At 45.2% G+C, this 18,577-nt stretch overlaps 2 protein-coding genes across 19 annotated transcripts in view; both read left to right on the forward strand.

Moving 5' to 3' along the window:
* LOC137434292 (trafficking kinesin-binding protein 1) overlaps positions 1-18,577 on the forward strand; it is a 1,208,017-nt gene that overhangs the window by 919,292 nt on the left and 270,148 nt on the right. The gene's annotated exons all lie outside the window — the stretch shown is intronic.
* The window catches only part of LOC137434291 (catenin beta-1), a 193,715-nt gene that overhangs the window by 87,121 nt on the left and 88,017 nt on the right, over positions 1-18,577 (forward strand). For all 18 annotated transcript variants that reach the window (XM_068127165.2, XM_068127169.2, XM_068127168.2 and 15 more), the window contains 2 exons: positions 6,607-6,845; positions 7,027-7,228. In XM_068127165.2, the coding sequence (XP_067983266.1) occupies positions 6,607-6,845; positions 7,027-7,228 (441 nt within the window). The remainder of the gene's footprint in view (positions 1-6,606; positions 6,846-7,026; positions 7,229-18,577) is intronic.

Raw genomic sequence — 18,577 nt, forward strand, 5'->3', positions numbered from 1 at the left:
AAAAGACCTAAAAGACTGAGGACCTAAATGACCCCAAGGACCCAGAAGACCCAATGGGCTGCAAACACCCTAAATACCCAAATACCCTGTAGACTGTTAAAGACACAAAAGACCATGAAGACCCCAATGACCCAGAAGACATCAAGGACTCCAAAGACCCAAAATACCCTGAAGAACCAAAAGACCCAAATGACTAAAAAGACCCTGAAGAACCAATGGTTTTTAAGAACCCAGAAGAACAAAATCCCCAAAAGACCCCAAGTCCCCCAAAAGACCCAAAGGATCGAAAAGACCCCACGGAGACAGAAGACTCCCAAGGACTCTGAAGATCCAAAATACCCCCAAGACCCAAAATACCCTGAAGACCTCAAGGACTCTGAAGACCCAAAATACCGTCAAGACCCAAAATACCCTCAAGACCAAATGACTGAAAAGACCCTGAAAAACCAATGGACCCCAAAGACCCAAAAGACCCTGAAGACCCAAAAGAGCCCGAGGATCCAAAAGACCCTGAGTATCCAAAAGACCTAAATGACCTAGAGGACCCAAAATACCCCGAAGACCCTTAAAGATCCGAAAGACCCCAAAGACCCAAACAATCCAAAAGACTAAAAAGACTCTGAGGACCTCAAAGACCCAAATTATCCCTAAGACCCAAAATAACCCAACGACCTTTAAATACCCTAAAGATCCAGACCGAAGACCCAAAATACCCCAAAGACCCAAAATACCCCAAAAAAACCTGAAGACCCAATGGACCCCAAACACCAAAAATACCCCGAAGATCCAAAAGACCTTGAAAACCCAAAATACCCTTAAAGACCCCAAAGTCCCTGAAGATCCAAATGACTGAAAAGATCATGAAGACCCAATGGACCCCTAAGATCCAAAAGACCCAAACAACCCAGAGGACCCAGAGGACCCACCGACCCAGAGGACCCACCGACCCAGAGGACCCAGAGGACCCACCGACCCAGAGGACCCACCAACCCAGAGGACCCAAACGACCTAGAGGACCCAAAAGAACCCTAAGGACTCTGAAGACCCAAAATACCCTGAAGACCCAATATACCCCAAAGATCCAAAAGACTGAAAAGACCATGAAGACCCAAAATATCCCAAAGAAAGACTAAAAATATACCAAATAAATACCCAAAAGACCCCGAAGACCCAAAGGAGCCTGAAAACCCAAAATACCCTGAGGATACAAAAAACTTGGAGGACCCGAAAGACTCCAAGGACCCAGTTAACGCCCAAAATACCCCTGAAGACCCAAAATACCCCAAATACCATGAAGACTGAAAAGACCCAAAATATCCCAAAGGCTCTTAAAGACCGAAAAGATCGAAAATACCCTGAAGACCGAAAAGACCCAAAGGACCCAAAGACTGAAAAGACCCCAAAGACCCAAAAGATCCCGGTTACTGAAAGGATCGAAAATACCCAGAATACCCCAAGACCCAAAATATCCCAAAGACCCCGAAGACCCCAAAACACACTGAAGACCGAAAATATTGAAAAGACCCAGAAGACCGAAAAGACCCAAAGGCTCAAAATACCCCAAAGACCCTTAAAGATCCGAAAGACCCCAAATACCCAAACAATCCAAATGACTGAAAAGACCCCAAAGACTCTGAGGACCCCAAGGACCCAAATTATCCCAAAGACCCAAAATAACCCAAAGACCCTTAAATACCCCAAAGATCCAGATCGAGGACCCAAAATACTCCAATGACTCAAAAGACCTAGAGGACCCAGAATGCTCAAATGACCCAAAAGATGCTGATGAACCAGAAGACCCAAAAGACACAAAGGATGCTGAAGATCCAAAAGACCCAGAGGACACAAAAGACCCCAAGGACACAAAAGACCACATGGACACAAAATTCCCCAAGGTCTCCGAAGACCCAAAAGAAGAGCAATTATACTTCTTACATTGGAATTGCAGTTGGTGGCTTGCAAACTGAGCCACATGGTCGGTGTACAGAAGCGGTATTTTTAGCCGCGTCGCAGACGCTGCTCATAGAGTGCCCTCTGCTGTTGTTGTTGTTCTTCTTCTTGTTCTTCTTCTTCTTGTTGTTCTTGCAGAGAAGACAAAACCTCAAAGCTCCACCCATTCTGGGAACCATAGCTCCACCCATTGTGGGAGAGGCTTCATATAAACAAATATCCACCATTTTATTAACTCGCATAGCTTTGAGGCCTGTTTTGTAGGCCCGTGGTGTCTTGCTCTCTCACACAGTTTTCTTTCAAATCAAATTCGATATATCATTTCATTTTTCACAGTCGCTAACATAGTTTTAGACTCGGTTGAAAAAAAACGTGAAGAAAATCCGATGAAAGTTGCCCTTTATAGAACGAAATGAATTCTCAAAGGCCTGTAACTTCAAGTCCATTGAGATATATATTTTTTAAATCGCGGCATGGTCAGTCATACACCGCCCGAAATAACAAATGGGAAAATGCCGAGATATATTAAAAATTCGTCCATTTGATGACAATCGTCACGATGAAATATTTCATTTATACGTCGTCACAATAATGTGGAGAGAGGAGCATAGCTTCGTTCACGTGTCGCCACACACGAGAAATTGCCGAGATATATTTTTTTACAATCACGGCATGGTCAGTCATACACCGCCTGAAATAACAGATGGGAAAATGCCGAGATATATTAAAAATTCGTCCATTTGATGACAATCGTCACGATGAAATATTTAATTTATACATCGTCACAATAATGTGGAGAGAGGAGCATAGCTTCGTTCACGTGTCGCCACACACGGGAAATTGCCGAGATATATATATTTTTTAAATCGCGGCATGGTCAGTCATACACCGCCTGAAATAACAGACAGGAAAATGCCGAGATATATTAAAAATTCGTCGCCACACACGGGAAATTGCCGAGATATATTTTCACTTTGCACAAAAATAACATCAAGTAATCGAATCAATAGGAATGTCCTGTGCCTATAACATCGACGTTATAGGCACAGCTGCATCTAGGCATTGTGTAACATCGACGCGGCTTTTGTTTTAATTAAAACTTTTTGTACTTGTTTGAATCACAATAAATACAAGGTTAAATTACAAGGTTAAAATACACAATAAATACAAGGGAGGTTAAATTTGCTGCACGTGATGTGCAATGTGCGCAGAGTAAAACGAGTGTTTGTTTACGTCTGTAGGATGTCTAACAGATAAAGATGATATAAGAACTGCAGACATTAGGCTCAGACTTTGGCATGTCATGAGGCTGTCCCATCAAAAACTGTTCCAACCCGTCATTTTTGACGGGCTTCATACGAGGAAAATTAGCAGCATTCTATTTTCCTTACGAATGTTAAAATCACAAAAAACTGTCGTTAAAATTTGAAAATTAATAGATTGTTTTCTCAATCTCACCCTCTGTACAATCTATTGAGATGTCTCAATGTCAATAAGCTTCTCCATAATCTCAATAAGCAATCTCAATAAAAGCTTCTGGGAGCAATGGTGATGGAGTACTTATGGAATGCCCTTGTAGCACCATGAACCTTAGATCAATGAAAAAGTTATATACGGTATATATTTTGAGTGAGTGGAAGAGAAGAGGCAACGGCACTAACGAGGCTTTTAGCTTTCGCTGGTGTTTGCCTTGGAGGGGTTTGTGCCCTTCCGTGGTGTGGATCCCGCTTTAATATCTAGTGCCGAGTATGTGGTTCCCAGAGCTCTAGTGTGCCGAGTTCTAGTGCCGAGTAATATCTAGTGCCGAGTTCCCAGAGCTAATTCCCAGAGCTGAAGAGGCCAAGTCCTCCAGGGAATGAGTCCTGTGTGCTCTTTGCTTGTGGCTATAAAAAAAAAAAAAAAAAAAAATATATATATATATATATATATATATATATATATATATATATATATATATATATATATATATATATATATATATATATATACACATACATACATACACATACATATATATATATATATATATATATATATATATATATATATATATACATATATATATATATATATATTTATATATTTATATATTTATATATATATATATATATATATATATATATATATATATATATATATATATATATATATATATATATATGTATATATATATATATATATATATATATATATATATATATATATATATATATATATATATATATTCACATGAAAAAGTAAGTACACCCCATATAAAGTTTTGACTTTTTCAACATATTTCAACATACATTTGATCTTCATTTCAACAATATTGATAGATAAAGGTGATATAATATAACAAATATCATGAAACATTTACATTTTGCAGTCCATTGTATAATTTAAATAAACATAAATGCAAATTTTGAATGTGGAAAAAGTAAGTACACCCTTGGCTCTAATAGGTGGTATTGCCCCCTTTGGTTGAAACAACCTCAAGTAGGCGTTTCTTAGAACTGTCTACCAGTCTCTGACATCGACTGGGAGAAATTTTTGCCCACTCCTCCATGCAGAATTCTTTCAGATGTGCGATGTTTGAGGGGTTTCTTGCATGCACAGCTCGTTTCAAATCCCCCCACAACATCTCGATGGGATATAGATCCGGGCTTTGACTTGGCCATTCCAGAACCCTCCATTTCTTTCTTTTCAGCCATTCCTTGGTGGATTTACTGGTATGTTTAGGGCCATTGTCATGTTACAAGGTCCACCTTCGGTTGAGCTTCAACACTCCGACAGATGGCCTCACATTATCCTCAAGCACCCTTTGGTACAATGAAGAATTCATAGTGGATTCTATGATGGTGAGCTGCCCAGACCCTGATGCAGCAAAGCTGCCCCAAACCATAATATTTCCACCACCATGCTTTACAGTTGGTATCAGGTTCTTGTGGTCAAATGCTGTCTTTTGTTTTTGCCAAACATGTCTTCTGGTACTGTGGCCAAATAGCTCTACCTTTGACTCATCTGGCCAGAGCACATTGTTCCAGAATAGCTGGTCTTTGCCGAGGTGTTCATTGGCAAACTTTAGTCTTGCCCTGATGTTCTTTCTGGACAGCAAAGGTTTCCTCCTGGTACACCTCCCATGTAGATCAAATTTGTGCAGCCTCTTTCTTATGGTAGACTCGTACACTTTGACATAAACAGTGGTAAGAGCTAGCTGTAGGTCCCGTGATGACATTCTGGGGTTCTTAGAGACTTCTTTCAGCATCTTGCCATCTGCTCTCGGGCTGAACTTGCTGGGGCGGCCTGGCCTGAACAAGTTGACAGTTGTTTGGAATCTTCTCCACTTGTAGATGATCTTCCGGACAGTCGAATGATTGATTTCAAATTGTTTGGAGATCTTTTAAAATCCCTCCCAGACTCGTAGGCATCTATAACCTTCCTTCTGAAGGCATCAGAGAGCTCTTTTGATCTAGGCATGGTGACGCCGCACACTTCAACAACAACGAGCAAACCAAACGAAATGTCTGAGGTTTAAATAAGACAAGTTCCTGCAAGATCCTCTCTAACGATGTTCTAATCATTTGCACCTGAGCTGGTGCACCTGATTCTAATTTTAGGTATTTGAAGTAGTGATAAATGTAGGGGTGTACTTACTTTTTCCACATGTGAAATTTGCATTTATGTTTATTTAAATTATACAATGGACTACAAAATGTAAATGTTTCATGATATTTGTTATATTTATATATCACCTTTATCTATCAATATTGTTGAAATGAAGATCAAATAGCTGTATGTTGAAATATGTTGAAAAATTCAAAACTTTACATGGGGTGTACTTACTTTTTCACGTGACTATATATTGTCGAGTTTCCTTCGTTCAAGCGTTTAACTTTCCAGCAAACTGCCAAGAAAGGTGAGAATTCGCGTCTGGGGCATGTTACCTGTGAAACGTGTGAAGCTATCTAGATTGTGTGAAGGATCAGGGTTTGTCATTGTACTCGTGATTAATTCGCCTCCTTATTGAGGAACCCAAGTCAAACTTCTCTCATTTTGAAATAGCAAAATCTCATAAATAACTTCAAGTGTTTGTGCATTTGTTAGTCTTTCACGGCCGAACCGTTCACCTAGAGCCAACAGATTCTTGGTGTAGGTACGGCAGAATCTGGACAAGGTTTTAATCGACCACACGTTCACCTTGACATCAATTTTGAGGTTGCTAAAGGCTGCTATGAAGTGTGTATTGGGATGTGGATCAGGCAATGCTGACCCCAAAGTCACCTGCAGGGCCTTTGGGGCTTTGCTGGGTCGTGCAGACTTTGGGGCAGTGCTGACCCCAAAGTCTGCAGTCACCTGCAGACCGGCCTGCAGGCGAAAGATAGCCACCTCGAGGCCAATAGGTCCATTGCTTTTCAATGTCCAACACATCCCGAAAAGCCCGCTGGGAAAAGCTCACCCGGCCAGGAAGCGCCGAGTACCCCCACACTCTCCCCGAGTTATCAATATAATAACGGCTTTCGCTATCGGATTGTATCCAGAATCAATTGGCTCCCAAAAATGGTTACTCTAATGAAGGCTTTCTCTCCCACTGGAATTTTAATAGAATTCAAGATGGTAATTGAAGGGTTTTTGAGGAATGTCGTTTTTGGTTTAAACCTTGCACCACCTGAACAGGTTGTAGTGTCCCAAGCGGCCCAGATGGTTCATCAACTATCGAGAAAGGAAACAGCCTGGCACTCGATGATGGAGTCTCCACAGTTGGTGGCGGCACTTGTGCACACGCTACAGACCACAACGGACATCGACACAGCCCGCTATACAGCTGGCACGCTGCACAACCTGTCCCACCACCATAAAGGCCTGCTCGCCATCTTCAAGGCTGGTGGGATTCCTGTGCTTGTGAAATCTCTCAGGTACTGCAGGCACCTTTTCATCACACTTTTTTGTGTGACCTTTTGATTGTTTAGAGATTATGATTAATACAATTTATGATTATGATCATAAAATAATCGGTGTGACTTGTTCGTGAAGCTGTTGCTGTGTGATATTCGGGTTTAAGTGATTGTCACTCCTACCTTTTTCCTGCATGTGAAGCTCGCCGGTCGAACCGGTAGTGTTTTATGCGATTACAACACTGCACAACCTACTGTTGCACCAAGAGGGAAGCAAGATGGCCATGCGCCTTTCCGGGGCACTGCAGAAAATGGTCACCTTGCTGAACCGTACAAATGTTAAATTCTTGGCAATCACGACAGATTGTCTGCAGATTTTGGCCTACGGAAATCAGGAGAGCAAGGTGGGTGCAGAATAATTTTGTTGTACATTATCTTAAAGCCTTTAAAGCTTTGTAGGTTTTGTTGGAGTTTTGTCATGCAAGGACATTTCGACACAGGAGGAGGCCATTTGGCTCTTCATGCTAAGGTCACATCCACATCTCTACACTCCAAACTACTGCAAGCAGTGTTAATTATACAGGTCACCTCAAGCATGGAACTTGGTCATATCACAGTGTCTAAACCTGGTCTAAAGACACAGAGGTATCTTTAAGGTCGCCATCTTCATGCAGACCTCCACATCCAGAGGACCGCATTCGAATCACAGTCATTAGTGAAATTCAACCTCTTTGGAGACTGAATTCAGACCAGATAGCTTAATGGCAGTCATGTGACCAAGCGAGATTTCCTCACGCACAGAATTAGATTCTGGAACCATCGCCTTTGTGGTTTGTGGGAATTCTAATTATGTGTTATTATTTTTCTGACCGTAATGAATTGTTTGCATTTGATTGTGTTTTATCTCGAAGCTGATCCTGTTGCCTGGTATACCTACCTACTCGTTGTTTTCCTCACTTGTTGATTGAACTTCAGTCTCTCATTCTGAACACATATATAAAGATAGACCTTGCTGTCACATAATTACGGGCGGTCTATTTATTTGTATGCAAACATGTTGGAAATATTAACCCCAGAAATATGCAGAACTGAAGGAAATGCATTCGCGCGGCAGGTGATGTTTGTGCACAGTAATTGCTAATTGCAGTAATTGCTGTAATGGGACTCAATCTGTTTTATATATATAATATATGTATATATCTACTTTTATATATATACATATATGTATAAATATATATATATATACACATATCAAACCCCCAAACTATATATATATATATATATATATATATATATATATATATATATATATATATATATATATATATATATATATATATATATATATATATATATATTGTTGTGGATATGAGGATTGTGTTTTTTTTTGTTTTTTTATTGCTTTATTCTGGACCCTCCTGCCTCCAGTCTGTGTATAAAGGTCAAAGGGCGTTCCCGTAGTTAATTCCATAAAGCATACACGAAGGACACCATATATCCCTGTTCAATAGTTATATCCTTATTATGTGTATTAGTGTAAGGCTGTGTCTTCCATTAATTTAAATACTCCATTGCACCAAGTGAAATAAGAGTAGATCCCCTTTCATTCACATTCCCCTTCCAACAATTGCCAACTGTTCCCTCCGTGACTCCATTCACCACGAGGTCGGCTTGGAGAAGAAGGGGGAGGAGCTGCCGACTCCTGGGCGTGCCCGCCCATCATCATCAAGGGCGGAGCCAGAGGGCCGTGCCAACCAATCAGGGCCGAGGCGAGCTCACCGATGGGTGTGTCCTGGACACCAGCGGCTTGATCGCCTGAGGCGCTATATAGAGCGCGCGCGAAAGCAAGAGAGGAAGTTGTTGTTGGACTAAGAGTTGGACTGAGTGGGACTAAGAGTTGGACTAAGCAAGAGAGGAAGTTGTTGGACTGGGTTGGACTAAGAAAGAGAGAGGAGAGAAGGGGCGAAGCGAAGCAAAGAGAGAAAGAGTCCTGGAGTTGTGAGAGAGGGAGAGAGAACCCGTCACGCCAGACCCCCCACCAGCAGCGTTGGCTCCACCAAGCAGCTCCGACCCGTTACCCCCGCGCACACGACAGGATCGGTGGCATCGGCGGCCGTCGAGGTCCAGCCCGACGTCCCGTGCGGGATCAAGCCCCAGCCAGCTCCGTGCCTTCCTCCCCCTCCAGCCACCCACCTCCTGTCATTCCTGCCTGCAATTTCCCCATTCGTGTACGTGAGTTTGTTCTGTGTGTCTTGTCCCAGGGTATTAATTAAGCCTGTTTAGATAAGCTAGCGATTTTCACTGTGTGTCTGATTTCTTCTGTAAATTATTTTATTATCCTTCCTTCTCCTTGGTTACTTTTGGTTGTAAATAGCAAATAAATTATATCCGTATTCCCTACTTCTGTCTTCTTCTTCTTCACATCCTTCGCTTTAGTCTTTTCCCCATTGAATACCTGTGGCGCGATTTTGGCCAACGTACAGGAATCGGGTTAGTCGGGGTAACTGTTCGGGCGCGGTGGCCATCCGCTCGGCAAACAACATCCTAGCCGTGTCCGTAACAATATATATATATATATATATATATATATATATATATACATACATACATACATACATACATACATACATACATACATACATACATACATACATATATACATATATATATACTACTGTGTTCAAAAAGTATCCGACCTTTATTTTTCATGCGTAAAAAAAAAGAAGCTAGGGAGGCGTTGATTGGTGCACGTATGTAGGCGATCCTAATGCACACGCGTGAATTTTTTCCCACCTGCAGAAGCTGTCATTCGACGGCAGACCGCCGATGAGTGAGGACATGTAAGTGAGCGCCGTCGGATTTTCGTTTTTGACAAAATGACGGAAACACTTGAACAACGCTACTGCATCAAATTTTGTGTAAAGCTTGGCGATTCCCAAGTGGAAACGATCCACAAGATTCAACACCGTTCATTCCATTATGAAGGAGGATTTGGGCTTCAGGAGAATCTCAGCGAAGTTCGTACCAAAGCTGCTAACGATTGAGCAGAAGCAACTCCGTTTGGAGATCGCACAGGACATGCTGGAGACTGTGAACAGCGATCCCAGCTTCCTCAACACAGTGATCACTGGCGATGAGTCCTGGGTTTATGGGTACGACCCAGAAACCAAGTTGCAGTTTTGATGCAAGTTTGATGAAACACAAAATTTGATGCAGTAGCGTTGTTCAAGTTTTTCCGTCATTTTGTCAAAAACGAAAATCCGACGGCGCTCACTTACATGTCCTCACTCATCGGCGGTCTGCCGTCGAATGACAGCTTCTGCAGGTGGGAAAAAATTCACGCGTGCGCATTAGGATCGCCTACATACGTGCACCAATCAACGCCTCCCTAGCTTCTTTTTTTTTACGCACGAAAAATAATGGTCGGATACTTTTTGAACACACTACGTATATATATATATATATATATATATATATATATATATATATATATATATATATATATATATATATATATATATATACATATATATATATATAAATATCTATATATATTTATAATTATATATATACAGACTTGCATTTAATATGGAATATTTTTTTTGTGGGGGTGAACTTACTTTTCAAGATGTCTTAGAACCAAAAGTTCATTGGAATTATGTTGAAATTATTCTAGATTTTGTTAATGTGACCTTTAAAAGAAACAAAAACCACATTTGACATTTTGAAACAAATAAATTGATCCTTGAAAGTGATGTAAACTGATATCGAACTCAATTCATGGACAGTACTGTGTTAAACTTCTGTACGTTTTCCAGAAGTATCTCTTTATTTTGCACATTAGCCAAAAAATTTTAAAACAAAAACAAAAGTTAAATTACGACTGCGATTACAGACAGTAAAATTACAGTTCAGTAATTCGTGTAACCCCCACGAGCATTCAGGAGAGCACGCACACGTTGAGGCATGCTGTTCACGAGATTTGCCAAGGTTTGGACAGGAATCGCTTGCCATGCAGTGACAATAGCCTGCTGCAATTCACGCACAGAGGTCGGCTGCTGGTCCAAGTGGTCGATTTGACACGTTAATTCTGCCCACAGGTTCTCTATCGGATTCATATCCGGGGACATGGCAGGCCACTCCATATGCTCTACACCACGGTCAGCAAGAAAGTGTTGGATCATGCGAGCACGATGAGGCCATGCATTGTCATCTTGGAAGACAAAGTTTCCTCGAAAGGCTGCACGAGCAAATGGAAGCGATGTTTCTTCCAGAATGGCCCTGTACTTGAACTGGTTCAGGTTTCCATTCAGAACAACCAGGTCAGTTTTGCCCCCTGCATGAAAAGCAGCCCAAACCGTCACCCCACCACCTCCAGCTTGGACTCTTGGCACTATACAATCTTTGTTGTAGGCTTCATGCACTTGTCTGCACACTCAGACGCGGCCATCTTGACGATAGACCAGAAATCTAGACTTGTCACTGAAGATCACGTGATTCCAGTGTCCTGGCTGCCATTGACGGTGCTCTCTGGCCCACTGCAATCGGCGCTGGCGGTGTTGTCTGGTCAGGCGTGGCTTTCTCAGGGGACGCCTGGCACGATAGCCTCCTTGAACCAGTCGTTGGTTGACGAGCCTTCTGGATACAGGCACATTTGTCAGTTGCTGCCACTCAGCCCTTAGCCGATTAGCTGACTTTGTACGGCCATTGCGGACTAACCGGTGCAGCTGTCGATCATCCCTCCTTGTGGTTCTGCGGGGACGTCCTGGCCTCGGTATTGGAGTAGGGACACCCCTCTGAGCATTTCGTTTCAGGATCTTTGACACCTGACCTTGAGTGATGCCATACTGCCGAGCAATAGCACGCTGTTTCATGCCGTAATTTCGTAAAGCCACCACTCCATGACAAACAGCATTGTCGAGTTGACGGACCATCTCCAGAGGAAGCGGCAATAACTTTTGGAGACGTGCAGCAGTTGTTTTCCACTAATACAGAACGCAACAACCCTTGTATACCCGACTGTGAAGCCAATCATCAAATGCACCTGTCCGTACATTTTGCCACGCCACCTGTGATATAATCCTGTTGTTGACTTCTTGCTGCGACAGACAATCAGTGACATGGTTCTTTTAACAAATAAATCACCAAAGTGTAAAAGAATCTCACCAGATTGATATCCTGAGTTAAGAAAGTAAACCCAAGTCAAGGAAAAATTTTTTTCCATATTAAATGCCAAGTCTGTATATAATTATGTGACCTCGACTGAGGTTATATATAATTATATATAATGATTTTATATATATATATATATTGTTACGGTTCTTAGAACCTTCACTTTGTAAATTTAGTATTAAAATTTCCTATGTTCATTTCCCCTTTAATTGGCTGTTAATTGAAATGAGTGCACCGTAGCTAGTCCATGTACAAGCACGTAGGCCACCATATACCCTTCTAAATAGTTATTTCCTTATTATGTGTATTAGCTTAAGGCTCTGTTTCCCACTAGTTGACTCTGCATTGCACCGAATTGAAATAAGATAGGATCCCTCCGACACCCCCATGGCCTCTTCAAAGTGCCAGTAACATTGGGCGGTTTTCTGCGGCGCTCGCCACTACGGCTTTGGGCGGTTTTCTTCACCCCAAGACTCCATTGAACACGAGGTCATCTCGGAGCAGAAGGTGGGAGGAGTCAGCAAAGCGCCAGGAACAAGGTGTGGCTTTGCCAACGCCTCCTCAAGGGGCGGGATCGGTGAGCCCTCGCGACCAATCAAGGCCGAGGCGAGCTCACCGATAGGCGTTTCCAACAGGCCGGCAGCTTGATCGTGACGCGCCTGATAAAAAGGGGGTGGGGAAGGACTGCGGAGTCAGATGCGGGAGATGCGGCAGATGAAACACACATGAGCGAGGGACCTCCGGTGAGCTTTGAGTCCACCGCAGCTTTGAGACCACCGCAGTTTTGACCACCGTAGCTTTGAGCTTTGATGGCAGTTGCGGCCGCGAAGCAACGCCGCCGTGCGAACATGCTTGAGGAGGGTCGGCGGCTGCTCACCTCGAGCCGCGTCATCACACCAACCGGGCCCGCATCCTTCCCGCCCTGTGATCCCACCTTCTCGTCCGTCCAGCCATCCACCTCCTGCCATTCATTCCTGCTTCATTCCCCGTGTAAGTCTGATTGTCGTCTGTCCTTCGTGTTGTCCCTGGGAATAAGTAAGACTGTATAGGTAAGCTAGTATTGCACTGTGTCTTCTGCTCCTTCTGTCTTTATTTTCGTATTTTTCCTTCTTCCTTGGTTTCTTTGGTCTTGTACATAATAGTTAGTAATAAATCCCTGTTCTTCCTACCTTGCCTTCTTTCCTTTACATCCGTTTCGTTTTAGTGATTTCCCCATTGAATACCTGTGGCACGATTTGGCCAACGTTTAGGATCGGGTATAGTATTACTCATGGTTCGAGCCGCGGCTGCTAATCCACTCGGCAAATAACATCTTGTCCGTGGTCTCGAACGAGGTTGCTCACCTGCCTCTCTGGAGGGAGCTGGGCAGCTTCAGGACTCACGTCGGTCAGTCGCAGACGAGGGGATTAATCCCCCTTAGGTAAGGGGAAAAAGGGCCGACGGTGAGATCCGCAACAATTGGTGTCAGGAGCGAGATTCGGACCTGAAGTGCGCTTAGCGCACTCAAAATTACGAGTGGCCAAAATTTTATTTTATAACATCCAAATTAAAAAAATCGTGCCATGGATAATCAAGACGATCTGGTGCCGGTGGGAGAGATAGAAGGGGTAGAAGCGACCCAGGACCCCAGGGAAATGTATATGGGGGAGAGGGAAGAGGAGAGCAATGAGGATGTGGTTGCGGGGGTATCAGGTGCACAAGATGGTGCCCTCGCGCACGAGGTTTCGGGCGCACAAAATGGCGGCTCGCACATGGTTGGGGCAGCCGCGCCCGTAGCACCGGTGAATTTGGACCTCTTTATCATTCAAATGAGGGCCCTCATGGTCCAGACGAGTGAAGACCTGAGGAATGACTTGGGAAACCAAATTGTAGGAATGGGAAACCAACTTGTGGGATTGATGGCTGATGGTAAGAAATTGGGAGGCCAAATGGGAGCAATGAGGGACGAAGCAAGGGGTACTATTGCCCAAATTGGGGAATTGAGGAATGACATGGGAAACCAAATTGTAGGATTGGAAAGCAGAATGGGGGAGCGATTGGGAAATCAAATCGGGGGGCTAGAAGCCAAATTTGAGGGTCTAGACAATAAATTTGAGGGGTTAGACAACAGGTTGGAAGGGCTAGAAGGTAAATTGGGGGGCCAACTGGAGGACGTGGGTAACCTAATCGGGGAAATGAAGGAGGGGTTAACGTGGTTGGAAAACAGAATGGCTGCCCAGGAGAACCAGATGGAAGGGGTGAAGAATGGGTTAGGGGGGTTAGAAAACACCATGGAAGGCAAATTGAGGGAAATAGGGGAGCAATCCGCCCGGGAAATTACACAAATGGGGAGATCAGATAGAGGAGGTGAAAATCGGGTTGGAAACTAAATTGGATGCCCAAAGGAATGATTTGGAACAGATGAGGGCAGCATCTACCAAAGAGATCGGGGAAATGGGGGAGGAGATCAGACGAGGTGTGGGCGAAGAGGTCGCAGGGGTACGCAAGGAGGTAAAGCGGGGTGAGGAGCGTATGGAGAAAGGTGAGAAATAGTACGGCTAGGTTACAGGGGGGTATAGAAGATCTGACGAGGGGAGTAGAGCAGCTGACAGTGGGACAAAAGGAATTAGGGGAGCAAGTGGAGAAGAACACTGCGGTAATCGTGGGGTTGAAGGCAACACAGAAAGAGATTTTAAAAAAGAACTCATAGCGACAAAGAGGGAATGTCAGATGGTACATGAGGGGTTGACAAAGAGGTTGGACGAGGTAACAGAGGCAATGGAGACGAAATAACAGGAAGTAAGGACGCACATAGAAACGACCAAGGTGGCATTAGAGGAAGAAATTGAGGGGGCGCACCGGGAAATAAAAGAGGTGAAACAAAAGTTAGAGGAAGTGGAAGAGGGGGTGAGTGAAATTAAGAAGAGACGGAGGGAAACTAAGAGAGAGATAAAGGAGGAGGTGATGGAATTTTTTTTTTTTTTTTTTGTTTTTTTTGTTTTGTATACAAGTTCGAGGCTCGTGAAAGAGCGAACATTAATCACACAGAAAGACAAACCGACACATAAAACATATAACATAGGGAGCGGTAGACAAGATGGGGAGAGAGGGGGAAGGACACAAACACAACATTTGAGAGCAGGGACCGAGAGACATGGAGACATCGAGAGATCTGAGAGAGGGCGAGGGCTTTGGGGGGGGGGGGCGTGGGAAGGGGGCAGTGGGAGAGGTATAAAACATATGGACCCTGCCAGGACTTCCAGGAAAGAAGTTGGAATTTCAAACAAGGTGGATCTGGGGTGAATTAGCGGGGGTAGAAAAGATCAAGGTTTTGGATGGGGGAAGATAAGAGATGGTGGTGAACAGCTGTTTTAAAGACCTGGAGGGAGGAGTGGGATTGAAGGGAGTGAGGTAGTTTGTTCCAGAGGCGGGAGAAAAGAGGAATGAAAGAGTGAAGGTGAGCGGAGAGCCGAGATTTCGGCAGTTTAACCATCAGAGGGTTGCTGGCAGATCTTGTGCGACCTGTAGGAATATTTGGGGGACAGAGCACAGAGAGAGCTGGGGGTGCAAGGCCGGAGAGGAGTCGGTAGAAGACAGAAAGACCACCTACCTGCCTGCGGTGATTGAGTGAAAGGCCCTCAGAGATAGCTTCATCGCGGGAGATTCCAATAATTCTGAAAGCTTTGGTTTCAACAGCGTGAAGCCGAGCTAGGTGTGAGGCAGGAGCACCGGCCCATAGGGGAGAACAGAACAGAACAGAAGAGTTGAATTGGTGCAATGTCTGTGCTCAAATCGTGATGATGTGCTTACTGACCAAATAAAGAGTTTGCAGTTTGCAGGTGGCGGGGGAGGAGCGAAGACGAGGTGCCGAGGTGAGTGGCGATATACTCGGAAATGTATATGGTGTGAGGAGAGATTCAGGGGGCTTGGGTGTTGGTGTAGACCCGGATGTTCGTGAGAGACCAATGGTGAGGTGTATGACTGGTCCGGAGTGTATGGAAAGAGGAGGTGTGCAAGGAGGTCCGACTATGGGAAATGCGGAAGGTATTCATGAGCCAGCGTGTGTGGCGGTGATCGGGTGTGTGCAAGAATGCACCCCCATGAGTGGTACGGAGTATGTACCGGGCGAGAGTGTGCAAGAGGCTGCGCGAGAAAGGTGTGGAACGGAGGTGCGTGTGAGGAAAGAGTGTGCACCAAGGAGTGAGTGTGCTGTCGAGAGTGAGTTGGTGTTGGCGCAGGTGCGAGGGGGCACATTGAAGCGCGTGATGGGGAGTGTTACAGGGGATGTAACGGAAGAGTGCACACCTGTGGTGAGTGTTACGGAGGGCGTAACGGGAGAGTGTGCGCAAGAGGATGCGTGAGAAAGGTGTGTAACGGACGGGTGCATGATAACAGAGTGCGCTGTCAAGATTAAGGGTGAATGCGCGACCGAGTGCGGTGGTGAGAGTGACGAAAGTGACACGGAGCACGAGTTGGTTGTCGCAGGTGAGAGAGGATGCACACCTGGAATGGAAGGATGCACACCCGGAATGGCCGAGCGCGTGTGGGAATGCACGCTTGAGTTAGTAGTGAAGCACGTGATTGGGTGTGCCGAAAAGTGCACACCCGTGGTTGTCACAGATGTGACCGAGGAGTGGGTGCGAAGAGGTGTGTTGATGAGGTGTGCGAACGACGAGTGTGTGCCAAGGTGTACGGTGGTCAGGTGTGTGACGAAGTCTGTGAGCAGAATGAGTGTACCTGAGTGGTGTGTCAGAGAAGGTGCAATGACGGGGTGTATGGAGACACCTGGATGTGTGAATAAGGGACGGAATGCGGGGTGTGAGCATGCAAGTGAAGCATCGACGTTAAACGGAGCAGTGATTAGATCGACTTTTAGCCGAAGCGAGCCCTCGGTTCGTGCCGGGCTTTGTGTGCAGCGGGAACCAGCGGGGATCGTAACCACGGCGGTTTCGAAAGAACCGCCGTGCGCGATCCACGCCGGGCCTCGCTCTGAACGGTCGCGTCCGTGCTTCGCTAACCGGAGCGGGCGGCCCAGTTCGAGGACAGGTAGGAAGGGTCGACACGGCGACCCCATGTGGTTGTGGCGCTCCGGCCGGCCGAGATTGGGGCATCGGACGGTTCCCTGCCGAGATGGTGCGTGGAATCTCGGCCCGAGTAAGCCTCCTTCCCTGCACCGAATGCCGGACGGACCCAACAGCCGGCAACGAACGACCCGCATTCATTGCTCGGCTTCGCGAAACCGGGCTTTGAGAATGAATTGACGCACCGAGGCTCAAGTTAAAGGACATTTGGTAGGGATAGGGAATTTGTGATTGGCAAAATTTGATTGGCAAATGATTGGTAAACTGATTGGCAGATGATTGGCAAATTTTGATTTGCAGGAAATTGGATGGGCAAAATTTATAGTAGGAGATGCCCGATGTGGTGGGATGGCAAATCTGCCATCCCTCACCTAAACGGGGGCACATGAGCTATAGTTTTATGGGGTTTGGCAGTGAAAACTAGCCGAGGGAGGGTTCGGATAAAATGATAGGGATCGAGAGAAGAAGGACCATAGGTAACGGTAGAGGTAAGTAGCGACATTGGACAGGTAGTCGGGGACATAGAGAGGTTAGAATGGATGATAACGAGGTGGGATGTGCTTAGTTTAAAGGGAAGACGGGGAGCACCAAGTTAGAAGGAAACCAGGTAGAGCAGATGATGCCATGTGTTTGAGAATCGAAAGTGTATGGAGCAGTGTATGAGTGATTGAGGTGATTGTGAGTTGTATTGAGCGTGGAAGTGTATGGAGCAGTGCATGAGGAACAATTGTGGTTGTGCATTGTATTGAATGATTGAAGAAGCCTGGGAGGAAGGAGGTGGCAGGAAGCACCAGGTGTGATGGCACAGGTGTGCAAATACAGGTGTATGGAGAATGGTTGTATGGAATACATGGAGTATGGAATATATGGAGTATGGAATGGATGGTGTGGAGTGAGTATGGTGGAAACTGTGGAGTGGAGTGGATGGTGCGAAGGTGTGTATGGGAAGGATGGACCCCATCACGAATACCCGGGGAGGGTAGTTTAAGAGCTAGGTAGAGGGAGTAGGTAAATTGTGGTTGGATATTGGCATCTGTGGTGCGTGGTGGAAGAATGGTGTTTGGATGGGTGCATTAGTGTCGTGGAAATGGCTGGGCGTGTGGCCTGTTAGTGTGTGCAGTTAAATGGGCACTCCGCCACTGTTAGGATGTCGGCCAGGTGAGGCCGCAGGTGGGCTCTGGGAGCCGTTAGAGTTGTGGATAGGGCCCGAGGATCCGGAGGACGGACCCGGGTAGCCCAGTGCCAGAGAGGGCACCGAGTGGGGGGAGCGCCAGAGGGCCTTCCCCAGGTAGATAGGTTAGGGTAAGGAACAGGTAAGCTCGGAGGCAACTGCAGTGGTGGAGGTGTGCAGGTGGGTAGACCTGCTGGGAGAGCCACACGACCCAGTCCTGAAATTGTGCAAAGGCACAGGGAGTCGAATTGGGGGAGTGAGACCCCAAATTGATGAAGCACCACAGCTTGGTCAATGGGAATTTGGTTCTTAAAACCGCATAGAGTAAGATGGCCAATGGATTGGCAGAG

Source organism: Myxine glutinosa, chromosome 10, assembly GCF_964187855.1.
Source record: "Myxine glutinosa chromosome 10, kmMyxGlut1.1, whole genome shotgun sequence".
In the NCBI taxonomy this organism is placed as follows: domain Eukaryota; kingdom Metazoa; phylum Chordata; class Myxini; order Myxiniformes; family Myxinidae; genus Myxine; species Myxine glutinosa.